The 17,584-nt window shown below is 63.1% G+C and overlaps 5 protein-coding genes across 5 annotated transcripts; all 5 read right to left on the bottom strand.

The window, feature by feature from the left end:
• Window positions 1–5,891: 5,891 nt before the first annotated feature.
• Window positions 5,892–6,686, bottom strand: LSCM1_07427 (uncharacterized protein; the record flags this gene model as incomplete). The annotated part of the gene is made up of 1 exon (XM_067324797.1): window positions 5,892–6,686. The coding sequence occupies one exon, from the start codon at window positions 6,684–6,686 to the stop codon at window positions 5,892–5,894; it is 795 nt and encodes a 264-aa protein (XP_067181404.1).
• Window positions 6,687–8,681: 1,995 nt separating this feature from the next.
• LSCM1_07428 (uncharacterized protein) lies at window positions 8,682–9,449 on the bottom strand (the record flags this gene model as incomplete). The annotated part of the gene is made up of 1 exon (XM_067324798.1): window positions 8,682–9,449. The coding sequence occupies one exon, from the start codon at window positions 9,447–9,449 to the stop codon at window positions 8,682–8,684; it is 768 nt and encodes a 255-aa protein (XP_067181405.1).
• A 1,597-nt stretch (window positions 9,450–11,046) lies between these two features.
• On the bottom strand, window positions 11,047–11,967 carry LSCM1_07429 (uncharacterized protein; the record flags this gene model as incomplete). The annotated part of the gene is made up of 1 exon (XM_067324799.1): window positions 11,047–11,967. The coding sequence occupies one exon, from the start codon at window positions 11,965–11,967 to the stop codon at window positions 11,047–11,049; it is 921 nt and encodes a 306-aa protein (XP_067181406.1).
• Window positions 11,968–12,867: 900 nt separating this feature from the next.
• Window positions 12,868–13,881, bottom strand: LSCM1_07430 (uncharacterized protein; the record flags this gene model as incomplete). The annotated part of the gene is made up of 1 exon (XM_067324800.1): window positions 12,868–13,881. The coding sequence occupies one exon, from the start codon at window positions 13,879–13,881 to the stop codon at window positions 12,868–12,870; it is 1,014 nt and encodes a 337-aa protein (XP_067181407.1).
• Window positions 13,882–15,316: 1,435 nt separating this feature from the next.
• LSCM1_07431 (uncharacterized protein) lies at window positions 15,317–17,575 on the bottom strand (the record flags this gene model as incomplete). The annotated part of the gene is made up of 1 exon (XM_067324801.1): window positions 15,317–17,575. One exon carries the CDS (start codon window positions 17,573–17,575, stop codon window positions 15,317–15,319), a length of 2,259 nt encoding a protein of 752 aa, XP_067181408.1.
• Window positions 17,576–17,584: the final 9 nt, after the last annotated feature.

Genomic DNA, 17,584 nt, shown 5'->3' on the forward strand with positions numbered 1-17,584 from the left:
CAGCCGGAAAAGCCTAAAAAAATGTACTCACCGCAGCAAACGCACACCACAAGCAGAAAGTAGGAAACGGCAAATGCAAACCCTTGGGCCCCAAGCGCCAGGGCGCATTTCGCCTAAGCGTGGCGGCGGCCGCGCCGGTGAAGACCCCCGTTTTTCCCGCTGAGAGCGAAAGAAATCCCACGGGGCAGGCGCCCCCAAAGCCCCTTTAGAGCCGCGGGAAAGGGCGGCTGAGAGGAGAAAAAAGCCCCTGCCCCGCCCCCGGCCGTGGGCAGTTCGAATGGGGAGCATTATTTCGAGCAAAAGTAAGGGCGTTTGGGCATGGAATATCCAGGCCCAATTTTCTGGCGCCGGCGCGGCCCAAAGCCCGGCCCCGGCGCCCCCCCGTGGCAAAAAACAAAGCGGACAGCCACGCCGCCGACGGGGCGCACCCCGAAGAGACCACCCCCCCGCTAACAAAGCGCGAAACCGTAGCCGGCGACCCCACTTGCGCAGTTCTGCCGTACAAAACGCCGCGCGCCAAGATCAGAAGAAGAGGCCCAAGTCTTCCCTCGGCGCATGGGAGCGGGGCCATCGTCTTTTTTACGCATTTAGAAAGACGGAGCCCCCGGCAAAAGAGAAACATGAACATTTTTTAATGATAGGGTCGACCACTTTGTACGGCAGACGCCCCCTGGCCTCGCAGCCAAGAAAAGGATCCCCAGAATTCACCCGCCGCGGTTGAAGCGTATTTTCCGGCTACCAAGGCCTGAAAAATGCTCGTGACACCGGCACAAAACCTGGCCTCCTGAATTTGGAAAACAAAGGTAAGGAGATGGGGGGGGGGTGTTCTTGAACACCTTTAATGTCAAGGCGATTTCCTCATGCGCAAAGCGGCTTTTTCACCCGCCTGGAAATGAAGGGAAATTTAAAGGTCGCGCCCGCCAAAAAGAAAAGAGGGGGATTTCCCTGAAAGCAATTTGGCGCCCCACCCAGCACCCCAAACACGGCGGGAGCCTGGGACCGCACTTTGCCTTCCAAACAGAAAACCCCGCCCCGCCCTCTCCCTCAGAACATGCGGTGGCTTGTTTCGTCGCCGAAGGGCCTCGGGCCAGTGGCTCCGGGGGGTCGCGGCCAAAGGGGGGGGCCCAAACACCGCCGCAAAACGGCCCCCGAAAAACCCCATAAGAACAACACGCCCCCAAAAAGCACCCCCCACACACCCACAAAGGAGCAGATCGCGGGGAAAAAGTTAAGAAGCTTTTTTGCCAGGTCTTAGGAATCAGAAGCGGGGTTGGCGAAAAGAACCCCCCGGCCCGCCCGGCCCCGGCGGCCCCCGCAGGAGGGACCCCGACGCCCCACGCCGAAAAACCCCCCGCCCCCAGCCAACACCCCACAGAGGGAAGGAGCGCGCCCGAGCCCACACAGGGCCAGGACAAAAACAACCCCCCCCCCCCAGCGCAAAAGTGATCACGAGCACGCCGGCCCTCGTCCTGGGAGCCCCCCTCCCCTGCGCTGGCGGGGCGCACCTCGCCGAGGCCGGCGCGTTTGCCCCGCTCGTGCACCCCGCCCTTCGTTTTCGGGGCGCTCTTGTGCCGTTTCGCTGCCTCGGGGTGGTGGCGAGGGTGTCCCCGCGCCCCGGGCTTCGGGCCCCCCGGGCGCTGGGAAAACGGCGGCGGCCGCGGGGCGGGCGCGGCTTTTCTTTTTGCCGGCTGGCCGGCCCCGCCGGCCAGGGGGGGCACCCCCCGGCACCCCGCAGCCAGAAAACACCAGTGGCGGGGCCCCCAAAAGCCCAGGGCGCCCCCACACAACGCCAGGAAACACCCGCAAAACCAAGGGGACAGCGGGCGAAGGGCCCGCAAAAGACACGCATATGGAAACGAAAAAAGCGCATGAGGCACTTGGGGGAAGATGCTCGAAAAAATGAAAGCCGGCAAAGTGCCCAGCCGTGGGTCGTGCCTAAGGCTTTTGCTTTGGACAACGCCCAGGCGAATCCCGTGGCCCTGCCTGGCGCGGTGCCTTCAAGCAGCGGGCAGCCAAAGAAAGGCCTAAGAAGGATTTCCGCCGCGCATGCAACGCCAAACCAAAGCGCAAAGGTATGCCCAGCAGCCGCCTTAAAGTTCCCAGACGTGGGGCCCCGCATGACACTTTATAGCGCATGGTCTTCGGCACCCGACCCCTTACCGGCGAAAAGCCCCCCGGGTACTTTTCTTGCTGCTGGGCGGGCGGTTAGGAACACAGAACGGGGGCAGGCCGGTTCGTTCTCGTTCGCCGTGTTGGTTCTACAGCTGGGGGGAAAGCCCTGGTCATGGGCGGCCCTTTTCGCCGCTTCGGGGTGGCCGGGTGGGGTTTTCGTGCCTGCGGCGTGTCGAAGCAAAAAAAAAAAAAATTGCCCCGCGTGGCGGACCGACGGGGAGGGGGCCACGAAGGAGCACCCACCGGAGGCGGCACGCCGGCGGGCGGCGCGTTTTGTTGTGCGCGTCCTGCTTTGGGCGCGCCGCGTGTCTTTTTTATGGCCCGGGGTCGGTGGGGAGGGGGCGTGGGGCGGCGCGCCTGGCAACGTGTCGTTTGGAAGAACAAGAACCCGCCGGTTTTGATGGTGGAAACCTTGGTTTGGTGGGTGGGTGTTTGGCGGGGCCTAACCCACACAAAGGCGCCCGGCGCGTCCGGGAAACCTTTTGCCTTCGTGGGTTTAGGGTGCTGGGGGGGGCGCGGTCGTTTCTTCCGGGGGGCTTGGGGTGATCGCCCTGGGGAAAGGGGCCGGCGCTGGAAACATATGGTTCTATAAAGAAAGTTTGCCCCTGGCGTTAAACCGCTCGATCTGCCATCATGCGGCTGATGTAAAAGAAAATGGCATACGCAGCCCTCGGCCGTCGCCCAAGGAAAGGTGCTTGTGGGGCTGGGGCGCGTTGGGGGGGCTGCGGGTGGGCCCCCCCAAACGACGGCAAAACCGCATAGCCAAGGGCGCCCCAGGGGGCAGAAAAAAGATCAAGGAGGCGCACCCGCCAAAGGCGCTCACAAACCCATCGGGGTGGGGAGGGGGGTGCAAATAAAAGAGAATGGGGGGGCTGGGGTGGGTAGCGCGAAGGTGGGCCGGTGGCGGCCGGGGGGCCACTGCACAGATTGGGTGGTGGTGGTGGGCGTGCCAAAAGGGGGTTCTGTGCGTGTTTAATTGGGGATAAATTGCACCCTGTGGGCAGGCAAACTGCGAAGAAGCCTGGCATTGGCGACCGCCTTTGTGTGTGAACTATCCGCGGCGGCGTGCTGTGCGAGTTGGGGTGGTGGTGGCGGCTGCTTCAGCTCAATGCCCGTTTGACGTGTGACGGCGCATTGCCTCTCCCCCCAAGCCCGCCATGCCATGGAAGGGGTAATGGGGCTGCGTCTGCGTGGGTTGGGGCTTAACGCGTTGCGCGGCCGCGGGTGGCGGTGGTGGTGCGGTTTGGGGGTGCTCTGTCGCAGGGCTGCCGTTAGGGGTCTCTTTGGTGCCAGAATGGGGCGTTCTCTCGCCAGGGGCCATCCTGGCCGCCTTTTCGACAAATAAAAGCGTGGGGGCCCCCAATTGCTCATCACCGGCGGGCGTCCTCGTGGCCCGGGTCTGGCTGGTGCCGCCGGGGGGTCGCCTGCGTTTTGGGGGCCGGTGCGCGGCCCCACCCATCGCCATACGGGGGCGCTTTTGCGTGTTGGTATCGTAAAATGCCTGTGGTGGGGCGCTCGGCGGCTTGCTTTTGCGGTGGTGCCGGGCCGGGCTGCGGGTGGGTGCGTTCGGTTCATCCGCGTGGCGGGGTGCCGAGGCGGGTCGGCCGGCCCGCTCTGGCCGGGGGCCGGGTCGCGGCGCGCGCGTGTTTGGCCCTTCTGGGCGGGAAAAGGGGCGCGGGGTTGTGTGGGGGAATTGGCGCCATTGCTGGGCGGGTTTTTTCTCTACGCGGAGGGGTGTTGCTTGGTGCCTGTCCCCTTGCGGCGTTTTTTGAGGCGCGTAAAGGGGGGGGGCCGGCGCCGGGATGTCGGCATGCGGCGCGGCCTCCCCGGCCCAGGGGAGGGGGGTGGCGGTTGTATGGCCGCGCGCCCCCACGCGTAAGAGAGACGGGTGGGCGTTTGGTGGTGGTGAAGGGGATTTTTTTTGCCTTTTCCCAAGTGCCCATTATGTGCAATACGGGTGGGGCGCCAGAGCGCGCACTGCCACACGACTCTTCCGACGCAGCGCCGCCATTCGCAGCGATGCGTCGTCCTGGCCTCGCCATGTCGTGGGTGCTGGATGCTTTCCCGAGCAGGAGGAGTTCGGCATGGGCGGGGGGGAGGGCAGAGAGCGAGTAGAAAACACAAGGGGAGGGGGAATGAGGAGACAGCATCCTGCCATGAGGGTGGGGGCCCGCGGAGCGACAGGGGGTGGTGTGCAAAAATGGGGAAAGCATGGGAGAGGGGGAAAAGAGGGGTGTGCACATTGGGGAAAAGGCGAGGAGGCTCAAGACGGACGCCGTCGGCGCCGCATTTAGCTCCGTCACAGGTCCCTCCCCCATCCCCTCACGACGAAGAGAGAAGCAATGCGCGCTGGCAACGGTGAGAAAAGGAGGAATGGGTGGGGGAGGGGTGGGCGTGTGCGGCGGAGGCGCGCGCCAGACGTTTGTAGAGATGGAGGGCGGGGGAAAGAAACGCAGCGCGCCAAAGACGCCGCCCCCCCTTTCCTCTTCCTATCCGCAAAGCCGCAAAGAAAAGGAGGCGTCGGGCGCGTGTGGGGTAGACGGCGGTCCCCCATGCGAATGCGATGCAGCAGACGCGGGGAGGGCGGAGGGGGGCGTCTGCCGATTCTTCCTCGGCAGCCAGCGGCCGAGGGATATGCATCGAAGAGGGCAAGACGCCAAGCGCTCTTTCTCTTTGCTGCTCACCCGCGCTATCCCTCAGTCCCCTTCCCTCCTCCCCCCTCTTCCATGGACCGCGCCGGCCCACCAGAGCCAGCGAATGGCTACACCATCAAGAAAGCTGTCCAGCCATGCGCGGGAGCAGTGGCAACATCGACAAGGCCGAGGTAGGGGGGGAATCACCGAGGGGTACGGGGGCGCCCGCGAAGGAGCGACACGATCCGCCCTCAGGACACACACACACACACACGCACGCACGCGGAGCCCCCTCCTTTCTTCAGGTGAAAAAAAAGGGGGGGGGGAGGGAGGGAGAGGTGGAGATCAAGACGACGGAGAGGGACCAGATTCGCTATTGAAGAAGCAACTGTGAAACAGCAGTGAAGGGCGAAGGAGGAGAAGGTAACGCACTCGCCACCACCACCGCTGCTTCCCACTTGCGCTATCCGCGCACACGCGTCTGCTGTACATGCACAATCGACACGAGGATTAGTCGCTTAAGGCGATTCAAAAACCAGCAAAGAATATGCGCACACACGCGCACCCAAGAAGGAAAGCGCGAGGCGCCCCCGAGGCAGTGGGTGGGTGTAGGGCGGCACTTCGCGCATGCGACCGCCCCCGCGGCCACACGCACACTCTTACACAAACGAAGTGCGCACGCGCCATGTGCTCGCGTGCGCCGCGCTTGCCTCAGGGCCCCTCTTCTGAGCACGTGGCGTCGCGAGGGGGAAGACGACACACGCCCAGACACACATGTGGCTGCAATAAGTGCATGAATGGAGGTGATCCGACGATGACTGATGAGGCAGTGTGTGGGCGGCTCTGTGTGTGGGGAGGGGCGGCCGCGGGAGTGCGTGGGGGTGCATGAACCGGCACGGGCAACATGCGCGCACGTGTTCGCACGCCTGCGCAGCTTCGCGCGGGCTCCTCAGCAGATCTTCTGTCGGTTTGTGCTGGCGGTGCTGGCGGGCTGCGGGGCTGTTGTGTGGGGCCGGGGGTGGGCGCGGGCGGCGCCCCTCCCCCTCTTCTGGCGGGGCGCCCCTCGCCCAGGCCTTCGCGTTTGCCTCACTCGTGCACGCCACCTTTTGCGTTCGGCGCGCCCTCGGTGACAGAAGTCTTGTGCGACTGCTGAGAAAAGGAGCGGCTGGTGCTAGACACGGCGTCGCTCTCACTGTCGCTGTGACTACTGCCACTTCTGGCAGCGGTGGCGCGGGCACTGCGCTCCTCGTGCGAGCCTGTGGTTCGCACTGACGCCTCCCCCTTAACTGGCGCACGATCGGTCAAGACATCGACGCTGTCCCGCTCCTTTTTGCAGCAGTAGCAGCAGTAGCAAGTGACGCCGATGCCGACGCCAAGGGCAACTCCCAGTACAATGAGGAGGATGGACCACCACGGAAAATCTTTCTTGTCGCCTGTCCCCGAGTCGGGAGGTGGGCTGTTGTCGTAACTGCAGCCGACCGCGAGCGGCCTTGTGCCGTCCACGTTCACCAAGCCGCCGAGGTCGCTGCTGTACACGGCGTACTTCACAGCCTCATCGCCCTTGGGATAGCCGGGCGCCCAGCTTTGTGACAGCACGATGAGGCTGTCGATGGATTGCCACATCCAAAGGCTCCCATACTCGACGGCCGTGTACATCGCCGACACATACACCTCTTTAAAGCCTTTGCTACTCATTGCCGTGTACAGGGCTGATGCATCTCTCGTTGCTGGGAGAGACACCGGCCCAGCGCCGCTCTTCTCTGCCGAGCACGCCGCGGCCAACATGCTCACGCTGGACCCTCCGCTGGGAGTGACGGTGACGCTGTCCGTGACAAAGGTGATGATGTCGGCGTGGACAGAGAGAGCTAAGAGGGATACCATAGGCACAGCACATGCGGCGAGGCGAGGTGCTGTGCTGCGGCCTACGACCAGTGGCGGCGTTGCTCACATCACGCTTCCCTCCCGCGTTGGCGAAAAGAAGTGCGCGCTGTGGTGCGTGTGCCTGTGCGAGCAAGCGGACGGCGTCAAAGACGAAGTGGTGCGGAGTGGAGAGAGAGAGATGGGCTTGTGCGCGAGAAAGCGGAGGGTTAGGGGGGAGCAGGAGTTGCGGCAATGATGAGCGCCACGTCCTCTCTTCTACACGAGCGTACCTCGGCCTCTGTCGGAGACCAATGTTCTGTGTGTGTGTGTGAAAGGGTATCCAGTGAGAGGTGATGCAGGGCAAAGAAGGACAGAGGAGGTGCACAGGAGATAGAAGACGGCGTATTACCCACACCATACGGGTGGACGACAGAAAAGGCGCTGCTTCGTCCAACTCCATCCAGCGAGGCGCGCTGGCAAGCGGTAGAGGAGAGAGGAAGGCCTGTGTGCCAGTGCTAGGACACCTTGCGCGCGCGAGCACAAGCTCACAAGGAGGCATGCACAGAGACGCGGATACACACACACATTCCTCCCTCCGTCCGTTTCTGCGAGGGTTGCCCGTGCGTGCGTGTGTGTGTGTGTCCATGGGGTGAGGAGCAGAGGAAACGCCTTCGAAAAGGCGCTACCGTAAGACAGACTGCATTACGCGCTCCTATTCCCCTCGTGTGGTAAGCACAGGAACACTCGCACGCGTATGGGCCACACGCAGCATACGCTTCCTCTTGGCGCGTCGACCACATGGCGGGTGAGCGGGGTGGGTAGGTGTGCGTTCAGTGGGGGCGGGTGGGGGTCGCAAGGAGAAGCTAGAATGAGGAGGTAAAGAGGAAAGGGAGCCAATGAAACGGCACGCACAGGTGCCTCCTACACGAAAACCAATGACAACGAGTGAGTCACATGGGGGCCCTGACCCTCTCCATCCCTCCCCCTCCCCCCCACACAGCGCTGTGGACAGAAGGGGAGAGGGGCGGGGGGAGAGGCAAAGAAAAAAAAATGAGGGCCACTTGAGACCATTAGTAACACACATACAGACACTCTGACATGCAAAGGCGTGGCACGGGTGCAATCACTTGACGAGGCCCGACCTAAAGATTATACACAGGCAGAGCACATGTCGGTGCGGGAGGTTCGATGGGGAAGAGAGGCAGAGAAGGTGTGTGTGTGTGGGCTGCGTACCACGGAGTTGGTGAGGCGATGTGGACCAAAGCTAAGGAGAGAGAGACAGAGAAGCGAGGAAAGGATGCGGGGGGCCGCTTACATTGTCACACACAAACACTAAAAGCCTCGCCAACGTGTGTTTCGTGTGTGTGTGTGTGCTGAGGTTTGCAGCCCTCACCCCTTTCCCCTTTCTCCGTCACCGACCACCCGTTCACCACATCCCCTCTCACTCTTTGCGCAGCGTCCCCTCCCCCAACTCAACCCCAAACAAGCAAGCAAGAACAATCCGCGCCCAAAAAAGGCGTGAGGGACGCCCTTGACACGCATGAGCCAGAAAGAATATGTGTTCACATGTGCACACACACACACACATACACACAGTCACATCCACAGCCACAGACAGGCCGCTTTGCCCACGCCTCTGTAAGCGTGTGTATGTGTGTGTGTGCAGAAAAACGACATCAACTCCAAAGGTGGTGAGAAAAGACGGGAGTGAGGGAGGAAGGAAGGGGGGAGGGAGGGGGGAAGAGAAAGCAGCACAGGCTGTGTGGGCGAGGGTGAGTGGGGTGCCCGAGCGCGCATGTGCTGCTTTTACCACCACTACGAGTGGGGTGCGAGGGACGTGGACGAGGGAACAGCGACTCCGCCAGGGAAGCGGAGAGCAAAGATCCTGATGGCCCCCCCATCCCCCACTCGAAACTTCCGCCACTGCCAGCAGCACCGCGTCCTCTTCGTTCTGCCCCACCCCCTCTGCCTCTTTACATTACCCTCCACTGTAGCTGCCACCGGTGGAGGAGTCCGTTACGCCACGACTCCAGGAGGCGAGCCATCGCGCTGACTCTCCCCCGCGAAGGAGGATGCGCTGCCGTCGGACTTGCGACTGCTCGTGCCGGCGCTGCCACCGTTATCGAAGGAGTCGTTGCGAAACGAGCACTCGCTGTCCTCGTCCTCTGTGTTGCTGCGCCTCTTCTTCCGCCAACAGCAGCAGCCAACGATGCCACCCACGAGGGCGACGACCACCGCAAGCACCACGATGAGAGTACCCCACCAAGGGAACCTCTTGGGTGGGCTGTCCTCAACCTTCTTCTCAGAGCTGCAGACGACCGGGTAGGTGTCGTAGCCGGCGCTGCTGATGAGACCCCCGTCCGTGGTGCTGTAGGCCGCGTACCTGTAGGTCGTGTGCGGCCCTGTCGGGTTACCGCTGGCCCATCGGCGGCTGTCCACCAGCATTGTGGTTGCTTGGCTGCCCTCGTAGACGAACCAGAGCCACTGCCTGTCGGCGTTCAGGTACGCACTCACGTATGCCTCGGCCACCTTCTTTTCACGCATGAGGTTCTCCACAATGCTCGTCATGGCGTCGGTGTAGACAGAGACCGGGGTGCTGCCGGCTTGCACCGCTGTGCACAGCGCCTGGAGCTGGTCGAAGCCAGAGAAAGGGACCTTTGAGTCGCTGGGCGCAAGGAACACGCCAGCGGACGCAATGCTGGAAGCGAGGCATATCACAAAGGAGGCGAGCGCCGCCATCGTGGACGGCAGCGAGCCGGAGCGCCGGAGAGGCTGAGGGCGCATTTGGGAGGAGAGAGGGGGGGAGGGGAGCACCGGGCACGGCCCTCGTTTGGGTTCGCCTGCTGTCGCTTGCTTCTTGATGAGCTTCAGAGTCGGTCAGGGCGTTGGTTGCGGTGCGAGAGTAACCGAAGGATCTGCGAGGCACAGAGAGCGAGAGCGAGGAAGATAGCAGCGCACCGAAAAAGGGTCGGCTGCTGCTGCTGGGGTGGAGCAGGAGTGAGGAGCGAAGGGAGCTGGCTGAGGGATGGAGGTGTGTGTGTGTGGTGGTGGTGGGCGGCCGCCTGTACGCAGCGCGCCGGTGTTCGGGTGCGTGACGCCCAACACCATTTCAAGTGACTCGCCCAAACGATGGATGAAGGCGGCAGCGACCAAGAGAGAAGCAGGGGGTGAGGGTGGGGGAAGACAGCGAGAAGCTTCCATGCGCCCCCAGGACCACGACACCCCCCTCTTCCTCTCCACCTTTCATGCACAGCTCCTGTCACGCAGCGTGCCGTTCTGCAGCTTTGCTTCACAATTCCTTGGCGCGGTTCACCACTTCATGAAATGCTCCGCCCTTCACTGAGCGGTGATTGAACGAAAGAATAGGAGAGGCCGAGGGAGGCGCGCGCACACACACACACAGAAAGGCTCCGCTCCGCTCTGCCACACGACTCTCCCGACGCAACGCCGCCATTCACAGCGATGCATCGCCCTGGCCTCGCCATTGGCAGGGGAGGGAGCACAAGTGGGGGTTGTGGTGGTGGTGGTGGGGAAGAGGGGAGAGCTCCTGGACCTTTCCAGAGGGCGCAGAGCGGACTTCAATGCGCCCCCTTTGTTGTTGTGATGGGGAAGTCGTTGAAGGGGGATGGAGTGAAGGGGCGTCGACGTCTCTCGTCGAGAAGGGGCAAAGGAAGAGAGACACCTGCGCATGGACACAGACAGATAGAGGCACGCCCACGCAGAAAAGAGGAACGCTGGGAGGACGCACGCATACACACACACACACAGCAAGAGAGGGAGAGAGAGGGGGATGCACATACAAAGACTTGCACCTACAGTGTATACACATGGACGCCTGCGAAGGGGAAGCCAAGGAAGAGGACCGGGGGTGGGGAGGGTGTGTGGGAGTGACGAGACACGCGCCACTAAAAACAGAGGGTGGGAGGAGGGACAGCGATAGGGAGCGGGAGAGAAGGACGGATGCGATCCCAGGCAGGAAAGTGTTTGGGTCTAGGGAAGAGGGGAAGGGAGAAATCCATCGGTCTGTCGCACCATCGCTCTCCCCTCCCCCTTTTTGTGAAGTGGTGGGGATAAGGGGAGGCAGGGAGGGAGCGGCATCCGCAAGCGCACGCGCTATCAGACACGCACGAGCGTGGACGCGAAGAGGATCCCTGACGGCCCTCTTCTACCGCTCCCTCCCGACAATATCGCCCGTGTGCGTACCGCAAGAGAAGTGGAGAGGGGTGGCGGTGGTCTGCGGTGGCAGCGGATCTGGTGAACGCCTCGAGGAGGAAGGGAAGGATGCGTGCCAAGGCGTGCTGCTCGATCCTTGCTCCATCGTAGCGGAGGGCCACTGGGATCGTCGAGAGCCGGGACGAAAGCGGGTGCTGCCGGACGCAAACTAGCCGCTCGAGTGACGGGCTCCGCGACTGCTAGAGGCCACAGAGCTACTCTGGTCGGCTTCGCACGACTCGGTACCGCTGGTGCCACTGCCGCTGGTGCCACTCGTACGACTCGTCGTGAGGGAGGAGGTGGCGAGGTGGCCCAAGCTTGACCGACGGCTGGTAAAAGAGGCGCTATGGGAGGCAAGCTCCGTGTTTTCATCGTCGTCATGGAGCTTCTTCTTGGAGCAGCAGAGGCAGAATGCAATGGTGATCATCACAGCGACTACCGCGAGTACGATGATGAGAATGGCCCACCAAGGAAACGGCTTCTTCACCGAGACGATCTGGTCGCGCGACTCGCAGGCAACACCGTTCAGCGCCGCCGTGCCAGCCACGTTTGTCCACCCCCCTCGCGACCCGTCAAAGGCCACGTAGCGGAGGGCACCCACAGAGCCGTCTGTGGTGAGCTTCGGGTAGTCCGTTGCCCAGCCAGGGGGCTGGCTCGCCACCAGTGTGCCCTGAGGACCGAGGGCGAACACGTAGCTGCTGAAAAGTCCGTCCCACCACCTCCAAGCGTCCGAGGCGGGGTCGTAGTATCCACCCAAGTAGACGACGCCGCCCTTGGCCGCGCTCTCGAGCATCGTCGTCACGTCGCCGCGCACCGTCATGAGCATGCGATCCGATACTCCAGCACCTTGCTGGTTGCACGCATCCTGCAACCCCTGTAGTGGTGTGTCGGGATGTGTTGCCGCGTAGGTGGCAGGCAGCTGAGCATCGGTTGGCGTAGTCGTGTAGACGAACGCAAATGTGGGCAAGGTGACCGTGCACACAAGTAGCAGGACGGCAAGCAAGGGGCGTGCGCTGACGACGGCGAAGCGCCGCAGCAAGGATGGGGAGGGAGGGGGGGGACGCCCATCTCGACGCTTGCTGTGATACATATATATATGTGTGTGTGTTTGTGTGGGCATATGTTCCCTCTTTTTTTTCTTTCGGACGGCGCCTGGCCCCTTTAGCGGAGGCGATGATGGCGCTTGTGAAGCCGTGTGGAGTGCTCGACGGTGCGCGCGCGCGCGGGCCGACACTCGAGCTACTCACAGGAGCCTTGGAGCAGTAAATTACCTCTCCCTCTCTCTACATGGAGGGTTACTGAAACGATCGACAGGGACAGAGAGGCAGATCCGTCAACGCGGCGCCTGCGCACCCATGTACATCGGCACACCACACACTACAAGCCAAAGATGAGGAGCGGTTGGGAAGGAGGAGATAGATAGCGTGCGGCGGAGAGCACCGGAAGCGCGAGAGGTTCGTGCGTGCACCAGCGATAGTTTTGTGCGTCTCTGCCATGAGGTGGTGTGGAGAAGAGAGCGACAAGGGGGGAGAGGGAGGGAAGAGGTTATCGGAGGAGGATGCGTGTGTGTGTGTGTGCCAGGAGGTATGCATAGAGGATGAACGACAAGGCGCACCGATCTATGTGTGCAGTCGCTCTTCTGTGGATCACGTTCTCCTCTCCTGTGCTTTTTTTCCCGTCGCATCGCGGGGAGCAATACGAGAGCACGGCGCCTTGCGCGACGCGTGAGGGGAGAAAGGCAAGAGGGACGACAGGTGCCGCAGCGTAGGCCGCTAGACAGTCCTGCACGCGCCTCCTTCAAGGGAAGGGCAACACCGTCAGAGAAGGCGCGTCTTGCGTGTGCGCACCGCCACAGCGCCGTCTTTCCCATTGTTGTGGTGGACTTCATTTTTGGTGGCCGCTTTCCTCACCCGCCCCCCCTCTCTCCCTTACCCGTCAGCATCGTCTCTATCGCAGCTGCAGTTCATCTGCCGCGCCGTCCAACCCTCTATCACCTCGCACCGGTCGCGCATGCCCCCAATATGTCCGGCACGTCAGCGTTGCTCACTCGCTCCTGCTCCTCGTATCGGGGTCCCAAGAGCCGAATACCGCGCAGGTGGCAGTCGCGCCCGTTGAACTGATTTTCGCAGATATAAATGTCGATCGATGTGCACCACAGCCAACGGTCCGCCGCATTGCTGGTGCTGTGTGCGATGATCGGCATGGAGGCGGGCGCGTGCGCACCTGCGACGGAGGAAGGCGGCTGGGGAGGAAGCGGGGCGGGGAAAGGGGTCGCGTGGATGCTGTGTCCCAGCGCTGCGGCTACTTCACTATATGGTATAGGCGACAAGGACGACGAGGCGGCCCCCAAGGGGTCTCCTCCTGGTGCGCCGCCGTCGTGGTGGCGGGGACGCACTGCTTGGCGATGGCGCTGTGCCTTCATCGCACCCGCTCCCCCGCTCACGACACCGCCCACTCCGAGACCGTCGTCGTCGTCGTCCCCTGCGATCTCGCCCAGCTTTATCAGCACCCAGCCGCACTCCTGACCAGCGCCGATGTCCACCTTGGCAACCTCCGTCATGTCTCCATTATGCGTGCCCGCCTTCACCCGAATCACCCGCGGGGAGTAGCTCTGATCCACGGCGCTATTCACGTACACCGCCATGGCCTCAACCGGAGTAAGCTGACCGAGCTGAATGCGGATCACGTGCGGCAGTACCCCGTCTGACTGCCAGAAGTTGTTGAGGTCGTGGTAGCGTATCAAGTGGCGAACACCGTTGCCGTGTTTAGCGCTGCTCACCGTCCAGACGGTGTTGGTGAAACAGCCGACGTCCATCTGGTTGTGCACACGGACCCACTGCGCGAGCTGAGGTGTGGTGAGTATTCGAACAGACAGCCTGGCCGAGTCGGCCAACGACGACGACTCGGGCAAGGCGGAGGCGGAGGAGGCCGCGTGCTCACTTCCCGGCGACTGCGTAAGCTCCTCCGCGCTGCTCTCGCGGTCGTACGCGCCGTCGTACTCCATCCAGGAGAGGAGGGCCTGCACTCGGCCCCTCTTCTTCTCCCTCCCTTCCCCCCACCCTGTACGTCCGACAGTGCTGCCCGCCACCTCACCGACGTGGTCGATGGCGGTCGGTGCGTGCGTGTGTGTGTGTGTGTGCGTCTCTCTCTCTCCTTCTCGCCACGAACAATACACTTGCGCGCGTCCTGGGCGAAGAGAGAGAGAGGAGGAGGAGGGGGGCACAGGTGAGAACGCCGTGACACTTGCGTGGAGGGGAGGTGAAGGAGTGGGGTGGGTGTGGAAGCACAGAGAGGGACTTACGGATGGAGAAAGAGAGGGGGGAGCAGTGGCCGCGCCGCTGTCTCCACCCTCCCTCTTCCGTTCATCGAAATATGGTCTCCCTTTTGGTGGGCTGACTTGACTCACCGCCCCCTCCTCCTCCTCCTCTTCCTCCTCTCGCACGCACCTCCTCCTGCGAAGACGTCACACAGAGAGGGGTGGCTGCGGGATGGAGGACAAGGGGGGAGGGGAGCACACCGCCCGTGCGAGAGAGAAGGGCAAAGCAAGGCGCGAGGAGAAAAAATCTTAAGAACGGCGCGGACGAAAACATCTGCGCCGCTTTTCACGGCCATGGCACAGCGCGGGAAGCGAACGCCGTGTGGGTCGTGAGGGAGAGGGAGACGCCGTGGGTGGAGAGAGGGTGAGGGGGAGGGGCGTACACAGACGGAGGCGTCACTCAGGAAGCCTCTAGGCCGACACGACACACGAATGCGGCGGACAGGGGAGGATAAGAGGGGGGAGGAGCGTTAGTGTTAAGAGGCACTACCGCAGCGAACACGTGTGCGTGGGCGAGAAAGAGGGGGTGAGGGAGGGGGAGGGAGGAGGCACGGGCGATGGTAGCCGACGACGGAGCGGAGCGAGCGAGTGAGCAGAAGAAGCCGCACACACACACACATATATATATATATATACGTGTACACGCCTGAGTCCATGAGGAGGGGGAGGGGGGAGGGAGACTGCCTCTTACCCCCCCTTTCCTCCCCAACACATGGACGCCCAACGACGCAAAGACACTCGCACGCATACGACGAGCGCGTCTCTCTTCCCTATCATTACTGCTGCACAAGGCGCGCTTGTGCAAGGGGTGCGCTTAGAGGCCCCTTTCATCCTTCCCCGGCGCCGCGTGTCCTTCGCTGCTCCGCTGAGGCGTCGTTCTCTGTTACCCTTTCGCAATGGCACCCCATCGGCGCCGGACGGTCTGTGGCGGGGAAATCCGATGCTGAGAGAGAAGGGATGGAGGGCGGGGCGAGGGAGGTGTGCGGCGATTAAAAAAGCAGCGGCGCGTGCCTACACAGACACACACACACACACAGGCGCAGGGGCATGCGCAGTCGATGCACACACGCACAGGCAGATAGGCGCGCACGACACTCGGTGCACCCAGTCGAGGCAGACTTTTCTAAAAGTACCCCGCCGGGTTCTCGGTCGCTCTGAGCTGCTCCTCTATCCACTGAATCTGCGCCTCGTCGAGGCTGTCGGCATAAGCGCTGCTGTTGATTTCCCATTCATCATCCTCGCCCATCATGTCGTACCCAGCGCCGTCCACCTGCGGCTGCTTCGGGTCGATGAGCGACATTGTGGACGCCACGCTGGCGCAGCTCGCAGAGAAGGCACGATGCCTCTGCGGTGGCGTGGACAGCCCCCGCCACGCTGCTGCAACGCTGGCGCTGCCGATGTTTGCGGTAGCAGCAGCAGAGAGGCTGAATCTGGCATCGCTGCCGCCGCCACGGTGCGACCCTGCGCCGATAGCGCTACCGCCGCTACCTCGGCCAGGACCCTCAGTGCCGCTCCACGGACCCGAGGGATACCAATACCCACCACCAAAGACTTGCCCACCGGCCTCCTTGCCGAGCATCCGTGCCCCCGCCGGGACGGGCCCGGGGCGGTGCTGAGGCTGCTGATTCATCGAGTGCGGCGTGCGGGCATCGGGAGACGAGACCGCTAAGGGCGAGCCGCTACTCGAAGCTACGGACGACGACGCAAGCTGCATGGACCAGCGTTCACCACCACCACCACCACCACGGTTGTTCAGCGTGTCTTCGCCGTCCACCTCACTCTCATCGTCTTCAATCATGTTCACGTCGGCGAAGAGCGTGTCGACGAGGGTGCCTTCGTCCTTGGCGACCACGTCAGACACGGCCACACGATTGTGCCGGACGCGGTCCAAGTCGCTCTCACTCAGCACCCGCGAGCCGAACATGGGGTGCTGATGCTGTGGCTGATGAGGCTCTGTAGTGCGGCTCACGGCTGGGTAAGGGGCCTGAGGGAACTCCTGCACAACGTCGCCGTCGGGTGTGCTGGCTGAATGGACCGCGGAATGATGGCCAGTGCCACCGAGGGAAGCGGCGGCGGTGAGAGAGCGGATGCCACTGCCGTGCTTACTCGCTCGTGTCTGCGCCCCGTTACCGCTACTGCCGCTCCACAGTAAGGTCGGCGAGCTGGACGGCGTGGGCACCGTTACCGGCGAGAGAAGCGCACCTGTTGCTGTGTTTGTCACCATCAGTGCACTGCGCCACGTGGCAGGCCGATCCACCATGACGTTGTGCACCTCTGCGCTGCTGCCGTTGCTGGCAGAGGTGGCTACTCTGTGGTCCAGCGATTTAGGTGGCACGGAGGGTGTGGTGCTGCTGACGCCGTCGCCGTCCGTCTCGCCCCGCCCTACTGATGACGGCGGCGACGAGTGAGACGGGGGGTCGACGGTGAGCGTCCACGGCGTACCCGCTGCTGCTGCCGACTCGGCCGTGAAGGCGCTCTGTCCGCTCATGAGACCGCCGGTGCTGCTTCGACTGTCGTTGATGCTTTCTCCAAGCGGCGAGGAATTCGGCTGCATTTGGGGCGGCGACCGCGTCGGTGACATGCTGTAGCTCCCCAAGAAAGACTGCGGGCTGGGTATGGCAACTGCGAGTGATGCTCGTAACGCGTCACCGCCGCTGATGCCCCCTGCGGCGGCCATCGCGAGGCCGAGACTTGCGGTGGCCGCAGGGTAGAAAGGGACAGCGCCAAGGCGCAAGCCGCGACGACTGAGCTGCTTATCTTCCTCGGACTCCTGCTGCGGTGGCAGCAGATGCGACGGCTCCACTGTTGGAGGACCGAGCCTGAATGCGGTCTCCATGCCCTTCGCCTGGGCGCCGTGCCCCACCGCAGAATAGACAGCATGGGGACCACCGCCTGCCGACGCGGAAAGGACTGCTGCCACCACACACGGATCCCCGACTGAGCCGTTGGCCGAGGAAAACTCAGCAAGCCGTATCGCCGTCGATACTGGAGCGGCAAGTGCGGAGTCGGCAACGACCGCGCGGGCGGCACGACTCACCTGCTGAGCAACGATAATGGGGTCCCGAGGCACGAGAAGTGGCGGGTGTGGGTGTTGGCTAAAGGCGGCGATGGCAGTCACTGGGGTCATCGCGGTCGCGACACCGAATTCTGATGACTGCCGCGGTGGCAGAGTGCTTAGCGCACGCCTTTGCTTCCGGGACTGCTTGCTACCTGCACGGAGCGACAGACGTGTCCTGCCTGCTGAAGCGGTCGCATCGTTGATGGAGCTCTCTGGCGACGCCGCCGGCGACGACGGCACAGGGTGCGCTGGGCTGAGGCGGCGACGGTGTCGAGAGCGGCGGCCGCCCTCCGTGGCCTCCGGTCGCCGTGACGGCTCCGCCATCGCTTTCTT

Source organism: Leishmania martiniquensis, chromosome 4, assembly GCF_017916325.1.
Source record: "Leishmania martiniquensis isolate LSCM1 chromosome 4, whole genome shotgun sequence".
NCBI lineage: Eukaryota > Euglenozoa > Kinetoplastea > Trypanosomatida > Trypanosomatidae > Leishmania > Leishmania martiniquensis.